The 26,927-nt window shown below is 37.3% G+C and overlaps 1 protein-coding gene across 4 annotated transcripts in view; it reads left to right on the top strand.

Moving 5' to 3' along the window:
* The window catches only part of ADAMTS6 (ADAM metallopeptidase with thrombospondin type 1 motif 6), a 305,836-nt gene that overhangs the window by 246,415 nt on the left and 32,494 nt on the right, over positions 1–26,927 (top strand). For 3 of the 4 annotated variants that reach the window (XR_011461451.1, XR_011461450.1, XM_005892772.2), the window contains 3 exons: positions 6,841–7,045; positions 16,385–16,561; positions 19,453–19,609. Coding sequence is in view for 2 of the 4 variants with exons in the window: in XM_005892772.2 (XP_005892834.1) it covers positions 6,841–7,045; positions 16,385–16,561; positions 19,453–19,609 (539 nt within the window). In the remaining 2 variants the exon portion in view is untranslated. Of the gene's footprint in view, positions 1–6,840; positions 7,046–16,384; positions 16,562–19,452; positions 19,610–26,927 lie in introns of those variants that run through there. The other variant, XM_070357524.1, reaches the window with a different exon arrangement.

Genomic DNA, 26,927 nt, shown 5'->3' with positions numbered 1-26,927 from the left:
ACAGAATCTAGGGTGATAGAAGTTTTTATTCTAAGACTTTTGAAATTTCATGTCTCTTCTTTTTCAAATGTGATCACTATGTAACTAACACCTTAAAATCCAGACATGGGAAAGTATAGAAATACAACCTATGGTATATATTACAAAGACAAGATATTTAATTATTTTTTTATTTTCCTTTCTTCTGCTAATTATTTTTGTAAATTTGTCTCAACAGAAACTGAAAAGCTATATAAAACAAAGTGATGCTCAAAATGCACAAGCTGTTTTTTGACATTTCTAAAGACCTAAGTGTATTTCCGTATAATTGTGAGCCTCAACCTAGTTACTTCCCCAGCACTCAGTACTTTTAAGTGTTATGTTTATCATGATCAGCCATTTAAGGCATTTGAATGGGCGTGGTCACACTTGTTCTATTTGGGCCTCAGCTTTTTCATTTAATTTCAAATGCATGCTATTCAAGCATCCTTTGAGATTTCAGTGGTTGGTCATTTCACCCAGTATATTACATGCTTGTATATTACATTGGAGTCTTTTTTTTAACACTTTAAGGATAATTGACATATTGGAATTAACCTAAACAATTAAAGTTGTTTTGTATTTCCCTTTCTTTTGTAGTTCTGAAATAAAAAGTTACTTCTTAACTTTTTTGTTGTTTGGAGGTAAGAGAATGGAATTTGAAAAAGAAAAATCAGTTTTCTTTATTGAAAAGAGCTAATATACATATTTAAAATATTCTTTATTAGTGTAGTTTTTCTTGTTCCTTTTTAATTTTTTCCTTATTTCTTTGAATTCAGACTATGAAAAGGATTTTTTAAATTTAACTTATTTTTTTACACCCCAATACAAAATGAATAAGGAAATCTTAATAAACTATCCAGAATGGTTATCATATGTAATAAGATTCCCATTACATTGGTATTATAGAGATAAGGCTCACTGAAAGACTACTGAATTCAAAAAGACTTTAAATGAATGTGGGAGAAAGAAGTTTTTTCAAATGACAATGTGACAATCGTGTTTGGTTTTTTTAATACATATTAAAACATAAAATTTCTTAAATACAGATAAATACAAAGAAGAAAATTTAAAAAACACTTAATACTTGTAAGATCATAGTTAATATTTTTCATCTTTTTCAATGTCTACATTGGCACATGTATGTAACAAAGTGGTGTTATATTATTTGGACTTCCTTGGTGGCTCAGTGGTAAAAAAATACACCTGCCAATGCAGGAAATGTGGGTTCAGTCCACGGATTGGGAAGACCCACTGGAGAAAGAAGAGGCAACCCACTCTGCTATTCTTGCCTGAGAAATCCTATGAACAGCGGACTCTGGCAGGCTACATAAAGTCCATGGGGTTGCAAAAGGGTCGGACACAACTTAGCAACTAAACAACAGTTATTTATGATGTCTTATAGTCAGTTCTCAGCATATTGAACATTGTATTGTTCTGAACATTAAACACCGTCTACAACATTTAGTAGATATGTCATGTTTATTTGAACTGACTTTCCACTGTAGAACAATCTTCTCTGGGCCCTAGCTTTTGATCCCTTTCTATTCCACAGCATTAACCATTTTTGCTTCTAAAATTTCTAGTGTAAACGGAATTATGTTTAACCCTCTGGGACACATTGTCAGATTACTCTCTAGAAAGAATGTATAAAAGTGTATTCTCACTGATAGTATGTACATAAGACTGTTGTTTCCCTAACCTGAACAACACTTGGTAATATTATTTTTAAAACAATCTTTAACTATTGAAAGGGGGAAAAAAAAAAACCTTGATATCTAATTGGTGTTTTATTTTTTGTACTTCTACAATTGCTGATGCAGCTAAACATTTAAAAATTATGTTCAGTGGTCATTTCTTTTTTGTTTTTCCTCTTCATGGCCTGTGCCATTTTTCTATCAAAGTGCTTATCATTTTGTTATTGTTTTGTCTGAAGTCTTAATTAAGATTATTAACTCTTTTGCAAATTTTTTTTTCTAGTTTGTTATGATCCAGTTTTACTTATAAAAGCTTTTTGTAAAATACTATATAGGAAAACTAACTTTTATTTCTTTCATTGGTATAATGTTAAGAAGGCCTTACCCACTTTATGCTTATGCTTTCAAAGTCTTTTTTTTTTTTTTTTTATGTAAACTCTAATCTATCTGAAATATATTTGCCGGCTTTGAGGAAAGGACCTATATTTATTTTCAGATATTACTGTTTTCCCAATACCATTAATTTATAATCCTAAATGATATTTTTTAATCAGAAACTATCTTTTCAAATAATAAAATATTTTAAATGTCCTTTAGTCATATTGGAGACTTTATAAGTAGAGAATGGAAAAAAAGAGGGCAATAAGATTTGTCCTTATATTACGTAAAGGAAATGACAGGGACTAGGAAGAATAGACAAAAGAGGCATTGATAAAGAAATACTGATAACCGTGTTTATTTGAGAGACTTTAAAAAGCCAAAGGAAGTCTTGCTAGGAAAAAGTAATGTGGTCAGAGGAGCAACTTTTTTATGAGAATGAAAATAATAGTCAAGGTGGTGAGGTGACTAGAGAGAGAGAAAAAAAAACAAGAATTCTAGAGGCATTGAATGAAAATAGTGGGATTCATGACATAGGCAGAAGTCATTAGGAAAAGGAAAAGGGAGGAGTTGATATCAAAGAGCATGACTGATAGGAAGTTGGTGCCTCAGCATAGGAAAAGGAAGTAATGCTGAGTTAGAATCCAAAATGAAAGGCCAAGCGTTCAGTTTTGACCATGCTGTCTTTTAATAGCAAAAAGATTTCTGTATATGACCTCATGTGAAGAATCTTTAAATACTGAACATAATTCCTGTATGTAACTTTGATTTTTAAATTGGTGAAAATCAGAGAGGTGAAAGCAATAGAATACAATAAATGGTGCTGTACTGTACTTCGTCCTGTCCGACTCTTTACAACCCCATGTACTGTAGCCTGCCAGGCTCCCCTGTTCATGGGGATTTTCCAGGCAAGAATACTGGCATGGGTTGCCATGCCTTCCTCCAGGGGACCTTCCCAACCCAGTGATCAAACTCAGGTCTCTCATATTGCAGCGGATTCCTTATCGAGCCACCAGGGAAGCCCTATAAAAAATAACTATAGTACAAGGCAAAATATGTTAAGTATGATAAGAGTTATAAGCAAAAGGAGTCAGACGGGAGAGAGATTTTTACCCAGGGGCAAGGTTTTCTTTAACAGTATCTTTTTATTTTGAGTCATTGTACCTCACTCCCATGTACAACTATACTCTGTTATAAGTTTAGGAAAAGATCATCAGATTCCTGTATAAAACTCCAAAATGTCAGACCTGCGAGGGATCCTAGAAGTCAACTCCCATCATCTCATTCCCTTCCTCCAGTATTATTGTTTGTCCTCTTAATGTACAGATACTGTAGATTGGATTACACAGGCTATATCAAGCCACTCTTATTTCAGACACTCAAAAATGAATCCCACTAACTGTACAGCTTCTTCATCCTGGTGAGAATGAAGACAATTTTATTGTAGGTTCTTCAGCTCAAAAAGAAATAGCCCCAGTATTATGCAGATTATAATGATTCAGCAGTTGATAATCTCTGAGAATTTTCATGCTCATATTTTACCACTGAATCTAGAGAATGAAAAAAGAGAAATAGGGAGAATGTCATCAGAGGGTCAAATACTTGGAAAATGAGGGAGGAAGCAGTCTGTCTTAAACTGGACAGAAGAGTGGTGAAACTGGGACTAGTAGCTACAGTGGTAAAATTGCAAAACTACTTAAATATCTGGATGGTGATTTAATCCTTTAGCGAGACATGGGAAGGGATGATTTGCTGAGCAATAAAGATACAACAGGGAGGGACTGAGTGTAAAGCCTGAAATCAAAGTTAAAGTCAGAAGGGAAATAGGAGGGTAGATAATGTTTTTACTTTCATACATTTCTAGTTAAATGCTAGATTGATACATCTAAGCTAAGAGATCAGTTCAGTTCAGTTTAGTCGCTCAGTCGTGTCGGACTCTTTGTGATCCCATGAATCGCAGCACGCCAGGCCTCCCTGTCTATCACCGACTCCCGGAGTTCACTGAGACTCACGTCCATCGAGTCAGTGATGCCATCCAGCCATCTCATCCTCTGTCCTCCCCTTCTCCTCCTGCCCCCAATCCCTCCCAGCATCAGAGTCTTTTCCAATGAGTCCACTCTTCGCATGAGGTGGCCAAAGTACTGGAGTTTCAGCTTTAGCATCATTCCTTCCAAAGAAATCCCAGGGCTGATCTCCTTCAGAATGGACTGGTTGGATCTCTTTGCAGTCCAAGGGACTCTCAAGAGTCTTCTCTGATGGTTGGCAGTAAAAGAGAGGATGAAGAATAAAAAGGCAGAGGTGGCCCTGGCCTTGTGAGCAAAAATAACAGCAACACCTCCTGAATCATCGCTGTTACTCTGGGCACCTGTGTTTAATTTGAAGGCCTCCATCCTTCTTACATTATGAGACCTAATGAGATCATGGCTGGAGGTGGTATGACTGAACTTTTTGTGGCTGAGTTATACACATTACTGTTTTATCCCCTAATCTTGGTGATGAAATCATTGTTTCGAATTGAATCAGAGTTTCACTATGGCTGGCATGCAAGTTATTATTCTCAGTACACATTTTCCTCTTTACCAAAAATGGTACTAACAACTTAGGATCCTACTCATCTGTGGAAAACAAAATGGAAAGACTATGAAAATCACTTTATATCTTCTCTGGAAAATGACTTAGAAAAAAGATGTTAACGTCAGATTTCTAAAATTCCAGATTAAATTGTCACTCTTTAAGTAAATTTTAGATTGAAAAATTATAAATTTTTGACAAAATATATTTTAAGTTTGGGAAAGTGGTTAATTATGATATTTCTAAATGCTGGTTTCCCCCTGTCAGTAAAGATAACAAAAATAATAATGAACAAAGGCCATTGTGGCTTATTTGGCTGAGTGTAGGCTCAAATTTAGGATACTAGTACTCTGACTTCACTAAGGTATTATCTTCCACATACAAAACTGGCACAAATGAATTAAGCTCATGGAAAGAGGTGACATTTGTTCTTAACTTTTATACTCTTCTCTCTGGTTAGTCTCCTACCCAAGAGCGTGAGCATCTCTGTTTAGGATGTATGCATGATTTATAAGCATGGAAAGAAGAAAATGTCTTTTGACCTCATGTTTGTGGTTTAGATTCTACTATTTGTTAGAAATGTTGAATTGTTGGAAGTGAAATTCAGTGGATAACAGTGGATGCGGGATCTAGTTCTAGCTCCATCATTGCACTTATCATGATTTTGGAAAACTGTTTTCATAACACAATGTCTTACTTTCTTCTATAAAACAAAGCACAGTGCCTTGAGCATAGTAGGCATTCAGCATATATTCATGACATTAAATACAATAATGTATCAGTCAGGACTCTGGCAAAACTAGCACAACTTCAACTTTGGCTAGCTTCTGCACTGAAGAGAATTTATTGGTTTATATTAACAAAGCCGAGGGAAGTATAAAAGTGGACCTAGCTTCAGGAATGGCTGGAATCAAGCACTCAAATACTTTCAAGACTCTAGCTCCTCCTCTGCATTCTTTCAAATCAGTTAATTCCACTTGACACGGAATATGGCCATCATCAGCTCTTATATCTTTATATACCCTTGTGACCAGAAAGGAAAGTATTCCTTTTGCTTACGTTAGATGTAAAAATTCTAAAGCTGAATCCTTCTTGGTTTGGTTGGGATCATGATTCGTACCCTTGGACCAATAATGTGCCCAAAAAAGTGAGTCCTGCAGAAATATGACACAGACACAAACATACACCTGAAATTGCATATAATTTCATTGATGAAAGTTCATTGATGACTCTAGGTGTGGTATACCTACGGATATGAGATATGTTCTTTTATTAAGACATTTCTGTTTCTTCCCACATCAGCTCTGTAGAAGCTCTTTTTAGGAGTAAAGGAGGTCAAAGCAAGGGATCTCCATGTTTTCACAGACCTGGCTCAGGACTCTACTCCTACTGCAGAGTCTTCAGCACTCCCATGTCTTCTGAATGGATACCTGGGCCATCTCTGCCCTTAGAAGGACAGTAAAGACTTCTGTCTTATGCAGAGCGTGATGTACATTTCTGGGAATCAGGAAACAAATCCCTTGCTCCTGCAGGGTGGTTTATCACCAAACACTCAATTGAGGGAGAACCTCTCTCAATATAATAATAAAAATAGCTTCTGTGTCTTGCTTCTTTTGTGTCAGATGTTGTTAGAAGCTCCTGAGACCCTGTGACTAGCATATCTTCTCTTGGTTATGTTTAGGGTGATAGCTTTAATTTGGCCATAATGAAGTATCTATATCACAAAAACTGGCAAATGCAATGGATGAGGACTCTCCCTCCCACGAGGAGCCAGTTTTTAACATTTACCAGCATGTGACTTGGAGCTTCATATGTTACCTTGCTTAGTCCTCATGAGAATCTCATGATTGGTATTGTTATCCTCATTTTAGAAGTTAATTTTTAAAAAATGGAGAAAAAGAAGTTTAAAAACACATAATGGATTGCTTGTTTGAACCTGTTTGCCTGTTGCAAAGCCCATGCAGTATACTCTAGAAAGCAGCTAACAGTGATTTATCTTTTCCTTATGTATATGGAAGCAGTTCTTCTGTTTGTCATTTGTCACATCAACAAACACTGAAATGTTAGCTCTTCTGGGAAGAGGAGGTAGTCCACTGATATAGTGCCTTCACTCTGCTGAAATCTCTGGCTGCACTGAGGGAATGCTTTTCTGTGTTTCTTTCACTTCTTGCTGCAGGTGGTTCATTGGGGACTGGTTGGAATGTAGCAAGACTTGTGATGGTGGGATGCGCACAAGGGCAGTACTCTGCATCAGGAAGATTGGACCTTCTGAGGAGGAGACACTGGACTACAGTGGTTGTTTAACACACCGGCCTATTGAAAAAGAGCCCTGCAACAACCAGTCGTGTCCACCTCAGTGGGTGGCTTTGGACTGGTCAGAAGTAAGGAAATCTGAGGCTGTATGTTTTGAGATGTCTTAACTATCAATACCAAAGCATTTAATATTAAGGACACCTGAGCATGTGAGCATCTTAGAACTTAACAAGTAAGGACTGCATAACAGTGAATTTGGCCATGTTATATTTTTTTGCTGCTTGCCAGGAACTAAAGGTTTTGGGGGTCAGGAAACTCAATGAGAAACTAGTAATCAATTTGATTAAAAACAAGCCTGAAGTGAATTTGAGAGACTACTATAGTGAGTTAAGGTATATATGTGTATATATATATATACATATATATATACCTTCTGTATATTTTTCTCTTTTTTTTTTTTTTCTTTGCTATTATTGAGCAGCATTTATAGGCTCAAAATAAGTGATATGTTTATCTTTTTTTCAAAGTAATGTTCAAGCCTAACTAACTCTTACGTATGAATTTGTTAATTGATTATCACATGTTATATATCTATATATATTTTAATTGCTTCTGTGGAAGAAATATGGAGTTGAGGGTTATAACATATCAAAAAGTCAAATTCAGATTTTATTATTACCTCCACTTACATGATTAATGAAGAAGATCTGACTAAGATAATATTTTTCTGGCATACATGTAAAAAGTCAAATATAATCCCAAACCCTCAGAGAAATAGTCTTATGAAAAATGAGGTAAGAGGTAGAGTTAATTGACTCTTCATTCTGCATGAGACATACACATATACATATTGTACCATTCTCTACTTTTCCTAAAGAGGAACTGAATCTTTCTCAAGTGTTGTTTAGTGTTAGAAAGGATGAGTATCTGGCTATATAACTAAAGATCATTTTTCTAAGTTAGCAAAACAGGATGCATTTCCTGCTGGAAACATAGTGGTACTTGCTTTAGGTATTTCCTGTAGACCTCATAAGTTTGTGAAAAAAATAAACAAAAATAATTAAACATTGTTCTTTAGGAACCTATGGATGTTAACTTTTCTCCCTGTGAATCTTACTACTTGAGTAGCCTTATTTTGCTAGAGGGCTGGGGTTGAAAGAGAGACTGTGTTTAAGATGGTACATGGAAATGGAGATTCTGACCAGTTGTGGTTATCTGTGGAATCTTTGGGAGACGTTGGGAGTGTTCTCCCAAGTTTCCTGGCCACAGTCCAGCTTCAGTAATTATATTCTGCCTAACTTTTATTTGTGTTTCAATCAAATGTAGAGATATTCCTGGTATTATTCACTCAGTGGTTATGGAAAAGGTATGAACTCTTCTGTTACCTACAGTGGGTGGATTAACTCCTAAATTCATTTGGAAGATAAAATCCATTGATAAAGAAGAGACATTTTATGGAATTGTACATGTTAGTAGTTGTTTTACTTGCAAGTCAGTGCCCAAAACCCTTGTAGAAATTCATAAATAGTTGTCAATAATGATGGCAACATTGTTACTGGAAAATCATAATGGGAGACCTGATGATTGGCTGCAATGTTTGAAGGGTTTTAGGCCAACTCAATAAGTATAATTGGGTGCTTTCTAACCTTATTGGGATAGGGACTAAGGAGAATTCAAAAGAATCTCATAAACTTGGGAAAATAAGGAATATCTATGAAACAACTAGAGAATAACATAAGACTATGTTTAACACAATGATGGATTGTATAAGTGATACAGAAATTCAGAAGCTAAGAAGGTCAGAATAGCCTGGAATAGAATCAGAAGGCTTTTTAGTTGATGAGAGTTGAACTGAATATTGTAGGAGTGTAAAATTTGAAGAAGCGAAGAGAACTGAGAAACTGGAGAAGTATTCCTGATAAGAGAAACAACTGAACAAAAATACAAAGAATATGTGGTGAAAGTAGGGTGGGAGGAAAGGATTTGTTTTAAAGAATAAATGGAAGATAAGATTGAAAAAGTAGTGATAGGTTAAAGGCTTGAATACAGAACTTTATACCACATCATTCTTCTGCAAAAAGTAGAGAAAAACAGACAAGTTCAAAAACTAGAAAAAAACTTCTGCCAATCACTAAAACAGCAAAACCTTCTCATGTGCAGACTCACTTCACATTGGTCTCTGCACCTACATTTTTCTTTGTTATTATATTTTTATTTTAACATAAAACACCAAATATTATCACCTTAAAAAATAGATTGTGTAAACTACTGCATATTTCCATTTCAAATACCATTTTAAGATTTTCTTCCTAATTCAACCTCATGTAGGTTGTAATTACCCTACTCTTAGCATTTCGATTCTCATCTCTCCAGTCTTATAAGTGACTTGCTCAAATGGTTCTATGAGGCTGTTAGGCACTCCTGGAAACTGCCTGAAGAAATATATGTAAGTGAAGGGGACTTCTAATCACATGTCTGCTATCTCTTTAAGATGGCTGAGTCAAAGCCTAGGGTAGAGAAGTAGAGCCAAGGGCATGGAGTACACATGTTGGGACTATCACCGCCCCACCCACCCCCACCCCCTCCAAAAAAAATTAGTGGGCTATTGTCTCTCTACAGGCAATGCAGGAAAACTATTCTGGGGTAAGCATGAGTCAGGAAATCCTGCCATTACCATCTCAAAGATTCTAGTTAACATCATCAATATCATCATGTTGATCTCTTGTTCTGGAGGAGAGATGATTTTTGCCCCATTCAGTCTCTCCTGTGTATTTTCCAAAGGAGAAGGTGTACTCTCACTCTTCCACTTCCCTTTACCACAAAACCTACTCTTCTCTAGATGAATTAAAAATAAGTAAAAGTAAATAACATTAAGTGAAAAAATGTTTGAGTAGCTATGGAGAACAAAGTGAGAACAAGGAGCCTGATCTTCCCAGAGGAATGTAACATCTCCCACTAATGAAAAGAGGGGGTCCCAGCAGAAGAGCAGGCAGTGTTCAGTCTCTTTCACTTTACTTTTGCAAAGATAATTTCACACAATATCTTTCTGACACACCCATGAAAACTTTCCTCCTCTTTCTGCCCCCTTCCCACTTCCATCTATCAGCTGTCTGAGCTCTGCTAATCACAAGGGTGAGGTTCAACTGGTGAAAACATGTTGCAGTAAGAGGAATGTACCCTCTGACCTTTTTCTTTCTTTGCCGGCTGCTCTCACATAAAATTTCCATTGTTGCAAAGCCGGGAACTATTTTCCCCATCAGTGAATCCCACCCCATGCTTATGGCGGAAAAAAAAAAAAAAAAAATTCAGCCAAATTACCTTCGTGGAAAATGACTTTTCTGCAGTCTTTTGTGGAACTAATGAAGCTATGGCTTTCCCATTTCCTACAATCTAGCCTCACTCCTGGGATCACCCATGCTATGTTGGACTTAAATGGCTTTCTGTTTTTGCCCTCTCTTGGCGTGTTTCTCTGAAAGCATTGCTGTGTGCTGTGGATGGGCTCCAGCAATCCTTAGCCATTCTTTTGATGTATAAGAATGGTTTCTTTTGACTCCCACAGAGTACCCATTGAAAAAGGTCTGTTTCTTGTACTTATTCTTCCACAAGTGGATGACTGGCATCATACTCAATTGACTTTATGGGGTTTACATTTAGGTAGCATTACTTAAGAAGGATAGGGGTGGGGGGAAATCTACCTCCAAGTCATTCTTTGTTTTAGTAGATACTTGTGCTATCACGGTGTTTACTCCTAGGTTCTACTCTGGTGCCATAACTAAGTAAATTAAACCCACTTATCCAGAGAGAATTCAGTCTAATGCCCAAATGTTAATGTTTCTATCCTTTATAAGTGAGAGCCAAATTATTTTCCCTGGTGTGGTTTCAAAATTTTTTCTGCAAAATGTGTTTTTGCTTCTTAATCGTAAAATGTTAAACTGAAGTACGAATGTATCTCTCGTAAAAATCACCATCTATATTCAACTGAGGTGAGAACAAAAAATAAATGGTCTGATCAGATTTTAAATAATTGTGAGATTCTGAATATATGAATAAAAGAAGAAAGATATTTATCTGCAATAAGGAGAAATAGTGAGAAATAAGTTTACTAAAGAATCATTCTCCACTGAATTACCTTCCGTCCAGCTATTATAAGAATGAATTGAATGGATTTTGATATTTATAACTAGACTTTAGTCTAAAAAATTACTTTATTACTGAACTAAGTATTCAGTTTCTAATTATTCCTAATGAATTTTACTGCATACTCAAAAAATGTGCAAAAATATGCCCTTTACATGAGTATAGACTAATATTGTCTCTAAAAAATGCTCTGAATCATTCATGATTAATTTACTGCCTACTAATCATATGCATAATCATGGTTACTCTTGATTTTCTAGGATTTCTTATTTTGGGGGGTAACTAAATAAAACTGAGGCTGTCAGATAGATAAACATCTTTATTCATCAGAAGGCTAGAGAGGAGAAGATGAAATGTAGCTTAAAGAAAGAAGAGGCAGAAAGTAAAAATAAAAACAAGCTGAGGGATGTCTCTGCTTGAGCATCGCTGACATAAGATCAGAAGAATTTGCAGGATGAAGCCCTACTTAAATCTAAGCTAGTCTAAGTGACATCCTTGTGCCTTTATTATTTTTTACAAGCAATTTTTAAACACTTAATTTTATAATCACCCTCTAGAAGAGTTGAGATTATGACTATAGACATGTAATATTCATGGCTAGATCTTCAGGGCTTGGGGCCATTGTATTCATTGAATCTTAATGTAGTTCTCAGTCATTCACTATTTTGAGAATCCAATTGATTATCTCTTTATTTCCAGTGCTATAGGATAGAATATCTATGGCTTATTTAGTGGAGCTTGGGCTATAATTCTCTAAAATTATTTCTTGTCTCAATAGAAGATGTTGTATGTTAAGCTTTGCATATAACTTCACATTGTCCCACAGAGGATTTGTACATTTATCTTTCAGATCGTTATCTTTTTCAAAACTGCCATGTGAATTTATCTGCACTACTCAATACTTCAGCTTCCCACTAGTAAAATGAGTGTGAAAACAGCACTTTGTGAGGTTTCTGTGAAGATTAGGTAGATTATGGTATGCAAAGGGCTTAGAACACTTAATAAATTTCAGTGTTGCTTTCTCGCTTTATTCTTCTCCCTATTGTCCTCGATCTCATTTGTTTCATTTTGTCTTTGGTTCCCTGGGGGCTTCTCAGACACAAATGAAGGAATCGTCTGTCTTTGCATTGTCTGCTTCCCCTAATTGTAAACAGGACTTTGGCACAGGCTCTTAGGGAAGACTGCTAGATACCACTACAGTGTTCAAATAAGAGCAGAAGCTTCTTGCTACTGTAAAAAGATATTAGAATAAACAAGAGACTTATGTCCCAGGCTTTAATTAACTTTAGTTTTTAATTGAAATATCATTGATTAACAGTTTTATGCAGATCTCTGCTATACAGCTGAGTGACTTAGTTATACCCATATAGACATTCTTTTATCTGAGGCTTTAATATATATACATATGCTTTTAAAATATGAAGAGAGAGAAAGTCTTGAGTACATTTTTCAATAAATTTTCCCAATATAGAAAATTAATCATAGCCTCAAAATATTGACTGAACACTAAACTGAATACTAAATACGAAATCGAATTCCTGATATATCCTATATGTCTCTGCTCTTATCCCTAAAGTCTGAAGTACCCCTCTGTCCTTTTGTACTTCACCTCATTTATTTTTATAATAATTAATACTCATGTATTCATGAGACTTTGTTTCTATGAATGCTAAGAGCTAAAGTATGGATTAGACCGGAAGCCTTAGAATTTAGTTCCAGCTCTACAATTTGCTATCTGTTTAACCTCAATTAAGTTGTTTAAGCTTCCTGTAAAAGGCTCAAAAATATATATGAGAATAATGTATTGAACGTATTTTGTGAACTGTGAAACTCTAGTGGAATATAAAGCAGTAGGATTATCATTATCAATAATAATATTAAACATTAAGAGAGTGACAGAAATTCTCTAAGGCTGTGTCTTCTAACACTGATAAATGGTAGAAGAAACTTGTGTGAAGTCAAGAGGACCAAACACAAGTGGGGCAAGCTCAAGAGACTCAAATCAGGGTTCTATTCATTCTACAGAATGCATGATTGCAAGATAGTGTTGCGTGTCTTAGTTTCTTGACATATAAAGTAACACGGTTGTGGTGAGGATTAAATGAGATAATATATACAAAGTTCATGATGTAGGGTCTGACATCCAGGAAACACTCAGTAGGTGTTAACATTAGGTCTGCCATTTAATCGCTGCATGTCTTTGTACCAACCACTTACCCTAAGGTTGTTTCTTCCTTTTAAACATAATTGTCATCTCACAGGATTTTTGTGAGAACTTTGTGAATTACAGCACTTAGCACAGCACTTGATGCCTATCCCTTCTCCATCGGATCTTCCCAACCCAGAAATTGAACCAGGGTCTCCTGCATTGCAATCAAATTCTTTACCAGCTGAGCTACTAGGGAAGCCATTAATATCGAGAGTATTTATTAAATGGTGGCTGCTATCATAATTACCGTTATTAATAGCAGCAGTAGTCATAGGAGTAAGTCTCCCCATGTGGCTCAGTGGTAAAGAAACCGCCTGCCAATGCAGGAGATGAAGGAGACTCAGGTTTGAACCCTGCGTCAGGAGGATTCCCTTGGAGTAGGAAATGGCAACCTACTCCAGTATTCTTGCCTGAAAACTTCCATGGACAGAAGAGCCTGGCAGGCTGCAGTCCATGAGGTTACAAAGAGTCTGACACAACTGAACACACACACACACACACACACAGTCATAGTAGTAGCAGCAGCAGCATTAGCTTTATGCCTATTGAAGTGAATCTGGAAAGGTAAGCAGAGCCTTCCTATCAGTGTATAGTAAGCATATTTAAAGAGTTTGAGTTTATGTCTTGAAGACCACTGTATGATTTTTTAAAAAAATCAAAATAGAACATAATCAGATACGTCCTTTAGAGAGTGGATTGAAGTAAGACAAGAGCAAGAAACAGGAGACCTGTTAGAAAGTCATTGCAATATTACATGCAAGAAGTGATGTTTGTTGGTAGGAGGGTTAGTGGCAATGGAGACAGACAGAAATCAACAAATGTGAAAGAGGTTTAGGACTTCGGTTAATAGAACCTAGTGATTGATTATATGGGTAGAATGAAGCTGCAGCTGGACAGAAGGATGTTGACTTGGCTGTAAAACATAATAACAGGGATCAGGAATTTCTCTCTTGACCTCTAAATCCCTAACTAAAGCCTTTTCTGGAACCATATTGGAAAAAACTGGATGTTATTCTCCTTCAACTGTATCTTAATTAAATGTTTTCTAAGTTAGAGGAAATGCACTCTGTTACTACATTCATTGTGATGAAGAGTGTTTGTGGGTCCTTGATTTACACATGAAAAATTTGTATTATTTTTCTTTCTCTCTATGACATGTCACCAGTTCAAGATTGCCCCTGACAAAGCCACTCAGGAGAGTGTACATTGTTCCTTAAGACATTCTCATCCCACAGCTAGTAGGTCTTGATTTACCTAAAAATAAATCAAAACCATTATCTTTGCAAATATATTTATATTTTGAAGATATTTCCAAATATCTTTATTGAGTGCATTCTCAAAGTCCTCTGTTGGATCCTGAGGATAGATAGGGTGAGGTTGTATATGAAGATGAAGCAGAGATGAAATTATTTTAAGCTTATAGTCTGATAGGAATGAGAGGATATATGAATTCATAATCATAAAATAGGCAGATGATTACTAGGGGCACAAGAATTTATATATTCTTACATTCTCTGTAATGTTACTTATTCTTATGTTCACATGTCTATCTCCTGCATTAAAACCGTGAGCTCCTTCATTGACTTATTCATTCTTAGGTCTCCTCTCCCCCTACAGTCTACACTACACTATAGTCTAGTGTAGTTCCTGTGGGAAATTTGGTAGTAGTTTTTGAATGAAAGATGTAGAAACAGGGCTTCAAAATATTGTGGGTAAGGGTCTCACTTCACTGAGAAGTATAGATTTTAAGGAAAGGTTCAGATGTTCAGGGGGAAAAGCTGGAGGACTTCAGTCAGCCACCACATTGAGTAGGTAACTCCTGAACAGTAACTCTAGAGCACTCCAATTAACTTCAAAAAGAGGTAAATAATAGACTTTGTGACAGGAAGAAGGATCTTTTCCTCAGTGTGAAGAGCTTACTGGTCCAACTAAAGAATCGTCAAATTCCTTATGTTTAACTGATGGACAAGGAAGAATCCAGAGATTCTCTGTGCAATAAATCTTTACCTGTGATCATGTATTCTTAGCTACCGCATACTAAGAGTACATTTGGCCTGCTATATCTCTGGGTTCCACATCCACAGATTCAACCAACCTAAGATCAAAAATATTTGGGAAAAAAATTCCAGAAAGTTCCAAAAAGTAAAACGTGAATTTGCCGCACTGGTACCTATTTGCATAGTGTTTATATTGTATTAGGTATCATAAGTAATTTAAAGATGATCTAAAGTTCACAGGAGGATGTGTGTAGGTTATATGCAAATACTGTCATTTTATACAAGGGACTTGATCATCAACAGGTTTTGGTGTCCTCCACGGTCCTGAAATTGTCCCCTGCTGATACTGAGGGCCACCTGTACACATCTAAATCAAACCTTAGCTTGCTTCACAAAGGTAATTTCTCATGGCCTACTAGTACCCATAAGAATTTTTTCAGAAGACTACACCTCAGTTCAGTTCAGTCACTCAGTTGTGTCCAACTCTTTGCAACCTCATGGACTGCAGCACACCAGGCCTCCCTGTCCATCACCAACCCAAACCCATGTCCATTGAGTCAGTGATGCCATCTAACCATTTCATCCTCTGTTGTCCCCTTCTCCTCCCACCTTCAGTCTTTCCCAGCATCAGGATCTTTTCCAGTGAGTCAGTTCTTCACATCAAGTGGCCAAAGTATTGGAGTTTCAGCTTCAACATCATTCCTTCCAGTGAACACTCAGGACTGATCTCCTTTAGGATGGACTGGTTGGTCCTCCTTGCAGTCCAGGGGACTATCAAAAGAAACCAAGGATTCCGCATTCCAAAAATCAATATTATCTTACCACAACTGAATATGGCCAAGGATAGGGAAGAGTCAAAAGGAATAAACCTACACACAATAAAAGAAGATAAGCTGCCAAGAAAAGCAAACTCTGGATTTAGCTCTTAAAGACCTTAGGGCAAAAGATAGAAGTTCTTCTATTCAAAAACTTAAGGAACTTTCATATCTGTTGAGACTTTGCTTAAGATTTAGTACATGTGTATGTTGTTTACTCAAATACACATTTAGTTGGAGAAAGATTTTCCTCAAATCTTTCTCTATGTTTAGACTATCGTTATTCATTAGTATTTGTTTTATTTACAGTGCACTCCCAAATGTGGTCCAGGATTCAAGCATCGGATTGTTCTGTGCAAGAGCAGTGACCTTTCTAAAACATTCCCAGCAACACAGTGTTCCGAGGAGAGCAAACCCCCTGTCCGCATCCGCTGCAGTTTGGGCCGCTGCCCTCCTCCTCGCTGGGTGACAGGAGACTGGGGCCAGGTAAGGCAGTTGGACTATGGGCCCCTGCTGAAGCAGCACCTTGAGACACTTGAGGTTCCTGATTGGGTCATTATAGGGGCTCACGACATGAGTAGCAACACACAGACCTAGGGATGAGATGGGAATGTGAAAAGTGCACAGGCAGCAGCAGTCACATGCAGACACTGAGCCATGTTTCTCCCACAGCTACACACTTCCCACATTCACCTACTTCTTGGATTCTAACATTTTAACTTAAAGAGAAATAATCTAGATGATCAGAGATTTGAACAGGCTACCAGAACTTTGGCTTCTGTTGCCAACTCTCTCAACTATTTCAAAAACAAATCAGTTAACACCATTTTCTTAATTTTCACACTAAGAAAATAAATCCTCTTAACCTCACAGAAAACATGTAAGGATCTTAATTAGGTTTTATCTTTTTTTATTTTTTAATGGCTGCGCTGGGTCTTCATTGCTGTGAGCAGCCTTTCTTTAGTTGGGGTGAGCAGGCGCTACTCTTCATTTTGGTGCAAGGGCTTCTCACTGCTGTGGCTTCTCTCGTTGCAGAGCATAGGCTCCAGGCACGAAGGCTTCAGTAGTTGTAGCACTCGGGCTCAGTAGTTGTGGCACACGAGCTTAGTTGCTCCACAGCATGGGGGATCTTCCTGGACCAGGAATCAAACCCATGTCCTCTGTACTGGCAGGCAGAGTCCTATCCACTGTACTACCAGGGAAGTCCCTGTATTTTTATATTGATTGGATTCATTTATATTTTATCTTCCAATTCCTATTTTCTTCTTTCTCAGTTTTAAATTATGTTATCTTGCTTAAGGTCCCCTTAAATCCTTTGAAAGCAAATTGATATATCTGAATAGAAGGCAAATTAAATATTGTTCTTTTAAAAGTTGAAAAGGAAACCTATTTAGGTTATATTAAAAAATAATGCTCCAGAAAGTAAATTTCTAGTGAATCAATGCCCTTTTCCTGTGGTTTTACAATTAACTTTGTAGCTAGTTATTTTCTAATATCTGAGAGCTCAGGTAAATCATAGTGGCATATAACTACACCAGCATGATTTTATCTGTGCTCTGGGCCTTCCATTACTTAGTAGGAATGGCATTTCATAGAATTACCAAAACTGTGGCCAAAATGCATTATTGCTAGAGTGTAGCTATATCTACAGACCTCTTTGGGGAGTGGGCAAAGATTTTCAGTCTCCATTAAGGCAAATAAATATTCTTGGTCTGTGCTCAGCCTTGTGGGGAAATAAAAGAAGTATGACCATAAAATAATTAACATTTGCATTTGTCTAACAAGTAGTTAATAATGTTCTTTCATATAATGATATTTAGTTTAATTTACAAAGTGCTCAACTGGAATATACATCATAAGCTTAAGTAAGAATCAAATGCAGTTAAGTGTTTATCTGTAGACATGTGATAGTTTCACAATTTATAATTGATATTCTGCTATTAAAGAATCAGTGCAGACATACTCTTTTGATTTTTATTTAAATTAGATAGGAATTTCCTTTCTTATATATTCTTTGTTGCAATGTACTGTTACATAAAGGTCATGTAGAAGTTTTTTCATGTTAATAATTTCACCAACAAATCCGTTTGAGATTATTCTTTTAAATGTTGTCAAGTCCTTTTCTTCTCCTCTCTATTTTCTATTCAGTTTCCTAAAATTGAAATTAACCAGTGAAAATACCTTTCAAAGATGCTTTATTATATCTTTATGGTGCATTTATTCATCATTCTGTATTTAGAAAGTTAAAAATAAAAGTATCTGCGAATATCCTGGCAAGTCCTATAAGTGCCTTGAGAGTTTTTGCAAATTAATCCAGCAGGGCCTCGGTCTATTTACCTTGTAAATATCACCATCACCTGTCTTTGCACAAGTAGCTCCTCATCTCCTTGATCCCAAATCTCACAGGCTTTCCAGTATTCTGAGTGGCAGGCCCCGAAAATAGACCACAGCTTCACTCTTCAGCCAGGATAGCTGATCAGGCCCAGAGAGCACTTCAGTTCTAAAGTAATTGAATCCCGGGTAGATGAAGAAGGAAAGGGAGACATGCTAACTGGCTACCTACAGACCTCTTCTCAGATTTGTCTCAGATCTGCATACTTTACAAAACTCAAGGTACTTATTTAATGTCTTTTTTTTTTCAAACTGGTCTCATCACCAGGGCCCTCAATGGTCACTGCTGTTAGACTGAACTAATATTTTAATCAGATTCAGAGCACTCCAGTAGACCACTGAGTTGTCTTCCCACAAGTCTTTAATAAATAGGGAGCAATAGAATCTCTGACTATTTTACTTCCTCACAGGTATTTTCTCATTATACTCTTGTTTAACTTCACTGGCACTGATTGGCACTGTTGGAATCACAGCCCAAGAAATCTCCATCCGTTGTCTTCTGGAAACTATATTACTTCTATATTCTAGGGTAATGACACGATCCTTGAGTTTCCAAACCAATGCTGTAATAGAATGATTTAATCATATACCTCCCCAAGATTAACTACATATGGGCTTTATTTTTTTTTTTTCAACTGTTAAAGGAATATTTACTGATGGTTGACTGTACAAGGTGTGGGGGGAGTGAAATACAGGGTTTTTTTCCCTATTCCATTTGTTTGAGGAACACCTTCATGATTTGGGGATCTCTGACCCCTAGTTTGTGGGGAGACCATTGGATTCAGTTCAATTCAGTTCAGTCTGACTGTTTAGAGCGTCTCCATCTTTGGCTGCAAAGAATATAATCAATCTGATTTCAGTATTGACCGAAATACATATGGGCTTTAAAAGCTAATATGTATAGTATTTGAAATGACATAGTATCTATTTTGTCTCCTGAAAATTGTTGAGAACAGCATTTTGTCTCTCCTTGTCTTTTGGTTTAGTGTTCTGCTCAGTGTGGCCTTGGACAGCAAATGCGGACTGTGCAATGTCTTTCCTACACTGGACAGGCATCAAGTGACTGTCCAGAAACTAGTCGACCTCCATCAATGCAGCAGTGTGAAAGCAAATGTGACAGTACCCCCATTTCCAGTACTGAAGGTAAGTTCCCCAGGACCTCCAGTACAGATGGTGAGGGGACTGTAGTCTCAGTGATTCAACTGTATTGATTTACAGGGTTCAAAGAGCCCCATAAAACCACTGTTGTAGTGTGTTTGCATATAGCATTTGTGAAAGCTACACATGTACTGGATATATAATCAGGAAACCTAAGTTGTGTTTTTTTTCCAGACTCTCCCACTATCTGTATGACCTTATTAAGTCACTTAACATTTCTGGAGCTGAGTTTACTTATCTATACAATGAAAGACTGGAATGGAGATAATCTCTAAAGTTCTGTCCAACATAGCATTTTATGTTTGACTTGTGATTTCTAATGAACCAAGCTTGAAAGTAAAAACTTCTGTTTCTTTTTTGGCTATAACAATGGATTTCTGCTATTGGAAAGGTTAAAATCCATGCTTGTTATAGATATAATGAAAGCATATGTTTGGAACTTCTTAGGTTTCAAATACTAATTTTCTCATTGAAGAAAAATAAAAGAATGTTATTGTATAGCTGTTTATATAGGAGGACAATGTCTTCAGACTCTGAAAATTTTCTGTTACATATGGGGAAGTCTCTGTATTAACAGCAGATACCCATCCAAATTCTGAAATTTCTTATATTGTATTTAAATGAATGTACTTTGTTTATTCAATCAAGCATCCATTTGAAATCTCCTGAATGCTACTATGTGCAAGGCAGTATCACAGAAACTGGAGAGTACAGAGACAACTGTGGCATAGTCAGGAAGTTCAGACTGTCGTCTCATATATAAACATCTGAAGCCATGAATTTTAATTATGTAAGAAACCCAGCTATAGGACTCTACTTAAAAAAACAAAAAGATAAAGAGCTATGCTGACTATAATTTGTTAATACTTATCAAATGAAAATGATATGGTAATCTATTAAAAAGAGATTGTACCTTTTGATAAAATCTATCTAGTTTGAGGGACATTTTTTAATCTTATTTTTCAATATTTCCATGAGGAATTTCATTTTAGGAAGAGCAAGCATCTTGCATGACAAGATGCAGAAAACTTGCATCTTTGCAAGTGGCCCATTTCTTATCTGAGCAGTATGAAATGTGAAAGTGTTAGTCACTCAGTCATGTCCGACTCTGTGACCTCATGGACTGTAGCCCTCCAGGCTCCTCTGTCCATGGAAGTATCTAGGCAAGGATACCGGAGTGGGGTGCCATTTCCTTCTCCAGGGGATCTTCCCAACCCAGGGATCAAACCCGGGTCTTCTGCATTCCGGGCAGATTCTTTACCATCTGAGCCACTCAGAACCTCCCTAGTGGCTCAATACAGTGTACTTACTGTATAGTTTACTGTTTCGAAGAAGTATAGCTGTACCCTATGTTAATTAAAAATCACAATTTTAATTTGCAGAATCTCTGGCTGTAATACCATCTCCTTTTTTCCCTTTGGTAAGGGATGTTCTATAAATCTAGCTTTCCTTCTCTTGAGAAGGGCTCAAAAATCTATGACAAACAGAAGTACTTTTCATAGCAAAACTATTTTCCTTAAATAATATGAAATTTAAAGATTTCTTTAAGCCTTGCAGCAAACAAGTCTTCATCTATTGTAAATTATTGGCAATCAATCAGTTCATGTGGGTTTGGGAGTCTGTTTTTCAGAGTTGAAAGATAAAATATTAAGGTGGAAGAGAGGATATAACTATCACAGTAAAGTATGTTGGGTATTATGTTAGGCCCTTTATATTTATTATCCATTATATATATCTCATGTACATAAATATCTATATGTATTATATAATCATGATAACAACCTTTTGAGAGTTGGTATTACTGATGAAGAAACTAAGGCACAGAGAGAGTAACTTACCCACATTACAAAAGAATCACGATTTGAACAAAGATTTGGAAGAGCCCTAGGGCATATCATTTTCAACTACATTTGTATGCTGTTTGTAATTTACTCGTAAAATCAAGAATTTTAACATGAAAACAGAGCTTCTGATTATGAAGTACAGAGACTTCTGGCATGACTGTCAAAGGATTCAGTTCAGTTCAGTTCAGTTCAGTTGCTCAGTCGTGTCCGACTCTTTGCGACCCCATGAATCGCAGCACGCCAGGCCTCCCTGTCCATCACCAACTTCCAGAATTCACTGAGACTCATGTCCCTCGAGTCAGTGATGCCATCCAGCCATCTCATCCTCTGTCGTCCCCTTCTCCTCCTGCCCCCAATCCCTCCCAGCATCAGTCTTTTCCAGTGAGTCAACTCTTCGCATGAGGAGGCCAAAGTACTGGAGTTTCAGCTTCAGCATCAAAGGATTAAGGCTTAATAATTGTTGAAAGACCTGGCTTTTTGACATGCCCACAATAATGTATGTTGAAGTTATATTTATAACTTTATTTTAGACCATTTTAGTAATTTCTCCAAACAGTTCTCTACAGTGGATAATTATCATACATAAACTTTGCAGCTGGAGATGTAAAGCTGTTTTTATAGTGAGCGGAATATCTTTTGCAACCGTACTTATTTCTGCCTTAAAAAGATTCTCTTAAAATGGATAGGTTTAATCCAATATTTCTTGGATTGTTTGGAAAAATACTTCATAGTTATTTCTGTCTGGCCAAATTACCTTTTGATCATCATAATCTGAAGTATGCAGTTAGGACAATATCTTTAGCCTTCTCAGTAAAGGAAGAAACTTTTAGGAAATTATTAATCCTGCAAAGTATGACTAATCTTCAAATTGTTATTCCCTAAAGCTGTTGACTCATTTAAGACAGGATAAAATTAGAATTAAAGTAGAAATAATATAGCTGTTGTAACTTGTTTTGTGTTCTCCTTAGCTTCCCAATAGCATATATATTGAGTATATTAAAATGTCTGAAACTATCTGTTCATTACATAAGAAGCTACTTATTGAATGCTTGCTGTGGCCAGCCTCTGCCATTTATTATGGAAATTCAAATACTCTTGTAAGTTCATAGTCTTACAGGGAAGATACTTCTTTAAAAAAAAAAAAAAAAGCAAGATGGAATGTGTTATGTGGAGCCATTTACACAAATGCTAAGAGTGCTCACGTAAGTGGCTGATAACTTTAATGTTTGGATCAAGGCAAGCTTCATAGACTTAAATGGTCTGTGACCCAGTTGTAATCTGTAGTTGGAAAAATACAGATGTAACAGTTGATTTAAGTCATAACTTATCATCCATAGAGATATGAAATGGGCAGATAATATGGATTTCAAAAGAGAAAAGGCTCTTACATGACGGTAATGTGAGCGTGACCTGATACAGTTTCTGGAAATCAGATAAGGAGAGAGGACGTAGCTCTTACAAAGGGGAAACTGGGAGGAAGGTCCAATTGTGGGGGAAGGTTAACCAGGTCAAGTTCTGGTTAACGCAGGAGGTAAAAGAGGACTGCTTTTTTCTACCAGAGTCAGGTTCCCTTGTTTCTTGGAAAAGAGGGCTACTGAGAAGCTAGTTCATCTCTACTCCAAGCAAGACAGAGTAGGACTGAGGAAGATCTCTTGGGAACTAAAAGACCATCTTTCATTGGGATCTCTATGGGTGACATGAACCACTGATAGAATCTTGATTATTATTTCAACTACTGAAGTTTAGGAGATGGTTCTCCTTCTGTTATCTTATTTTAAAATAATAAAAACTTTCAAACATACAGCAAAGTTGAAAGAAGTTTATAATGAACGTCCACCATCTAGATTCTACCATTAACATTTTACTGAACTTGCCTTATCACATAGAAATCTATCTGTCCATTTGTTAAGTGATGGTGTTTAAATAATGTGCTTTCCATTCATCCAACCAATAAATTCATTTAATTTGCAAACATGCCTACCATGTGCCAGCCACTGAGACTACAAAAGATTCCTCTCCTCAAAGGAAGCACAGTTTAGTAGGGGTGACAGCATGCAAACAAATAGTTTTCACCATATGGCCAGTACATGGACATCACCAGATGGTCAACACCAAAATCAGATTGATTATATTCTTTGCAGCCAAAGATGGAGAAGCTCTATACAGTCAGCAAAAACAAGACCAGGAGCTAACTGTGGCTCAGACCATGAACTCCATATTGCCAAATTCAGAGTGAAATTGAAGAAAGTAGGGAAAACCACTAAACCATTCAGGTATGACCTAAATCAAATCCCTTATGATTATACAGTGGAAGTGAGAAATAGATTTAAGGACCTAGATCTGATAGATAGAGTGCCTGATGAACTATGGAATGAGGTTCATGACATTGTACAGGAGACAGGGATCAAGACCATTCCCATAGAAAAGAAATGCAAAAAAGCAAAATGGCTGTCTGGGGAGGCCTTACAAATAGCTGTGAAAAGAAGAGAAGCGAAAAGCAGAGGAGAAAAGGAAAGATATAAGCATCTGAATGCAGAGTTCCAAAGAATAGCAAGAAGAGATAAGAAAGCCTTCCTCAGCGATCAATGCAAAGAAATAGAGGAAAACAACAGAACGGGAAAGACTAGCGATCTCTTCAAGAAAATTAGAGATACCAAGAGTATATTTCATGCAAAGATGGGCTCGATAAAGGACAGAAATGGTATGGACCTAAAAGAAGCAGAAGATATTAAGAAGAGATGGCAAGAATACAAAAAAGATCTTCACGACCCAGATAATCACGATGGTGTGATCACTGACCTAGAGCCAGACATCCTGGAATGTGAAGTCAACTGGGCCTTAGAAAGCATCAGTACGAACAAAGCTAGTGGAGGTGATGGAATTCCAGTTGAGCTATTCCAAATCCTGAAAGATGATGCTGTGAAAGTGCTGCACTCAATATGCCAGCAAATTTGGAAAACTCAGCAGTGGCCACAGGACTGGAAAAGGTCAGTTTTCATTCCAATCCCAAAGAAAGGCAATGCCAAAGAATGCTCAAACTACCACACAATTGCACTCATCTCACATGCTAGTAAAGTAATGCTCAAAATTCTCCAAGCCAGGCTTCAGCAGTATGTGAACCATGAACTTCCTGATGTTCAAGCTGGTTTTAGAAAAGGCAGAGGAACCAGAGATCAAATTGCCAACATCCGCTGGATCATGGAAAAAGCAAGAGAGTTCCAGAAAAACATCTATTTCTGCTTTCTTGACTATGCCAAAGCCTTTGACTGTGTGGATCACAATCAACTGTGGAAAATTCTGAAAGAGATGGGAATACCAGACCACCTGATCTGCCTCTTGAGAAATTTGTATGCAGGTCAGGAAGCAACAGTTAGAACTGGACATGGAACAACAGACTGGTTCCAAACAGGAAACGAGTTCGTCAAGGCTGTATATTGTCACCCTGTTTATTTAACTTACATGCAGAGTACATCATGAGAAACGCTGGACTGGAAGAAACACAAGCTGGAATCAAGATTGCCAGGAGAAATATCAATAACCTCAGATATGCAGATGACACCACCCTTATGGCAGAAAGTGAAGAGGAACTCAAAAGCCTCTTGATGAAAGTGAAAGTGGAGAGTGAAAAAGTTGGCTTAAAGCTCAACATTCAGAAAACGAAGATCATGGCATACGGTCCCACCACTTCATGGGAAATAGATGGGGAAACAGTGGAAACAGTGTCAGACTTTATGTTTCTGGGCTCCAAAATCACTACAGATGGTGACTGCAGCCATGAAATTAAAAGACGCTTACTCCTTGGAAGGAAAGTTATGACCAACCTAGATAGCATATTCAAAAGCAGAGACATTACTTTGCCAACAAAGGTCTGTCTAGTCAAGGCTATGGTTTTTCCTGTGGTCATGTATGGATGTGAGAGTTGGACTGTGAAAAATGCTGAGCGCCGAAGAATCGATGCTTTTGAACTGTGGTGTTGGAGAAGACTCTTGAGAGTCCCTTGGACTGCAAGGAGATCCAACCAGTCCATTCTGAAGGAGATCAGCCCTGGGATTTCTTTGGAAGGAATGATGCTAAAGCTGAAACTCCAGTACTTTGGCCACCTCATGCGAAGAGTTGACTCACTGGAAAAGACTCTGATGCTGAGAGAGATTGGGGGCAGGAGGAGAAGGGGACGACAGAGGATGAGATGGCTGGATGGCATCAGTGACTCGATGGACGTGAGTCTGAGTGAACTCCGGGAGTCGGTGATGGACAGGGAGGCCTGGCATGCTGCGATTCATGGGGTCGCAAAGAGTCGGACATGACTGAGCGACTGATCTGATCTGATAATAGGGGTAGACAGAAGCTCCCATGAGTACACAGAGGAAGGGGGTATCAGCAGAAGCACCACTGGGCAGGGCACTGAAAGGTGGAATAGTTGGCTGAGAAGATGTTGAGATGCTGGGCATTCCTAGCAGAAGATGAGTGTGTGCAGTCACAGAGCTGTGGAGTCACACATAGTTCAGTATGGCTGCAGAGGGAGGCAGATGAGCAGACAGTGGAGATGAGGCTGCAAAGAAAGAGACAGGGACTTGGTTTGGGGGGTTCCTGGATGCAGTGGAAGGAAGGTAAGACTCTATCAGTTCTGGGAACAAGTGAAGGAAGTTGGGGAGTGACATACTTAGGCTGGCAGGTGTATAAAGGGGCAGAGGGAAGATAGTTTTGTGTAGGAGAAGAGTTACAAAGTTGTGCTAAGAATCCAGGCTAGAGATGATGAAGGCTTGAACTCAAGCAGATATGGTAAGGATCAAAAAGAGGGCAATGGTGACAATCTAGAAGGCTGGAATGGTGAGGGAGATGGGAGGGAGGTTCAGGAGGGATGGGACATGTGTGTACCTATGGCTGATTCTTGATGTATAACAGAAGACCACAAAATTCTGTAAAGCAATTATCCTTCAATTTAAAAAAAGTGGCAAAAAAAGAGGGTAATGAATTGAAGGAAAAAAAGACAAAATAGAAAGGAGAAGAAAAAGACCCTGGTGAACCAGTGGACATAGGAATGAGAATATGTTGTAGAAGTATTACATATGACTCTCAAGTGTCAGATTAGGGAACTGAATACTATTAACCATGGTAAGGAATTTAGGCATCTACATGGAAATTTAGCACATTAGTCCCCTAAAACCATAATAAAATAATGGAATTTGAATAAAGTTTTAAAAAATAAACAATGGAGAGAGATTAAAGAAATGGAGGAAGGTTAAGGTAACAAAGGATAGTAATAGAAAGAGAATCAGAAGTGGAACATCAAAATATTAAAAGTAAATGGTGAGAGGGAGCTAGGAGGAAGAAGAAGGAAGATACAATTTGCCACGTTTAACATCTGCTTTAACTTTTTATTCCTAAAAACCTTCGGCTAAGAGTAAAGGCATTATAGGCCTGATTTTGACAGACTGCCACTGATGAGGGTAACACTACAT

This window comes from Bos mutus, chromosome 20, assembly GCF_027580195.1.
Source record: "Bos mutus isolate GX-2022 chromosome 20, NWIPB_WYAK_1.1, whole genome shotgun sequence".
Taxonomy (NCBI): Eukaryota; Metazoa; Chordata; class Mammalia; order Artiodactyla; family Bovidae; genus Bos; species Bos mutus.
Note: the sequence above shows the minus strand (reverse complement) of the source record. Positions and strands in the feature narration are given on the sequence as shown.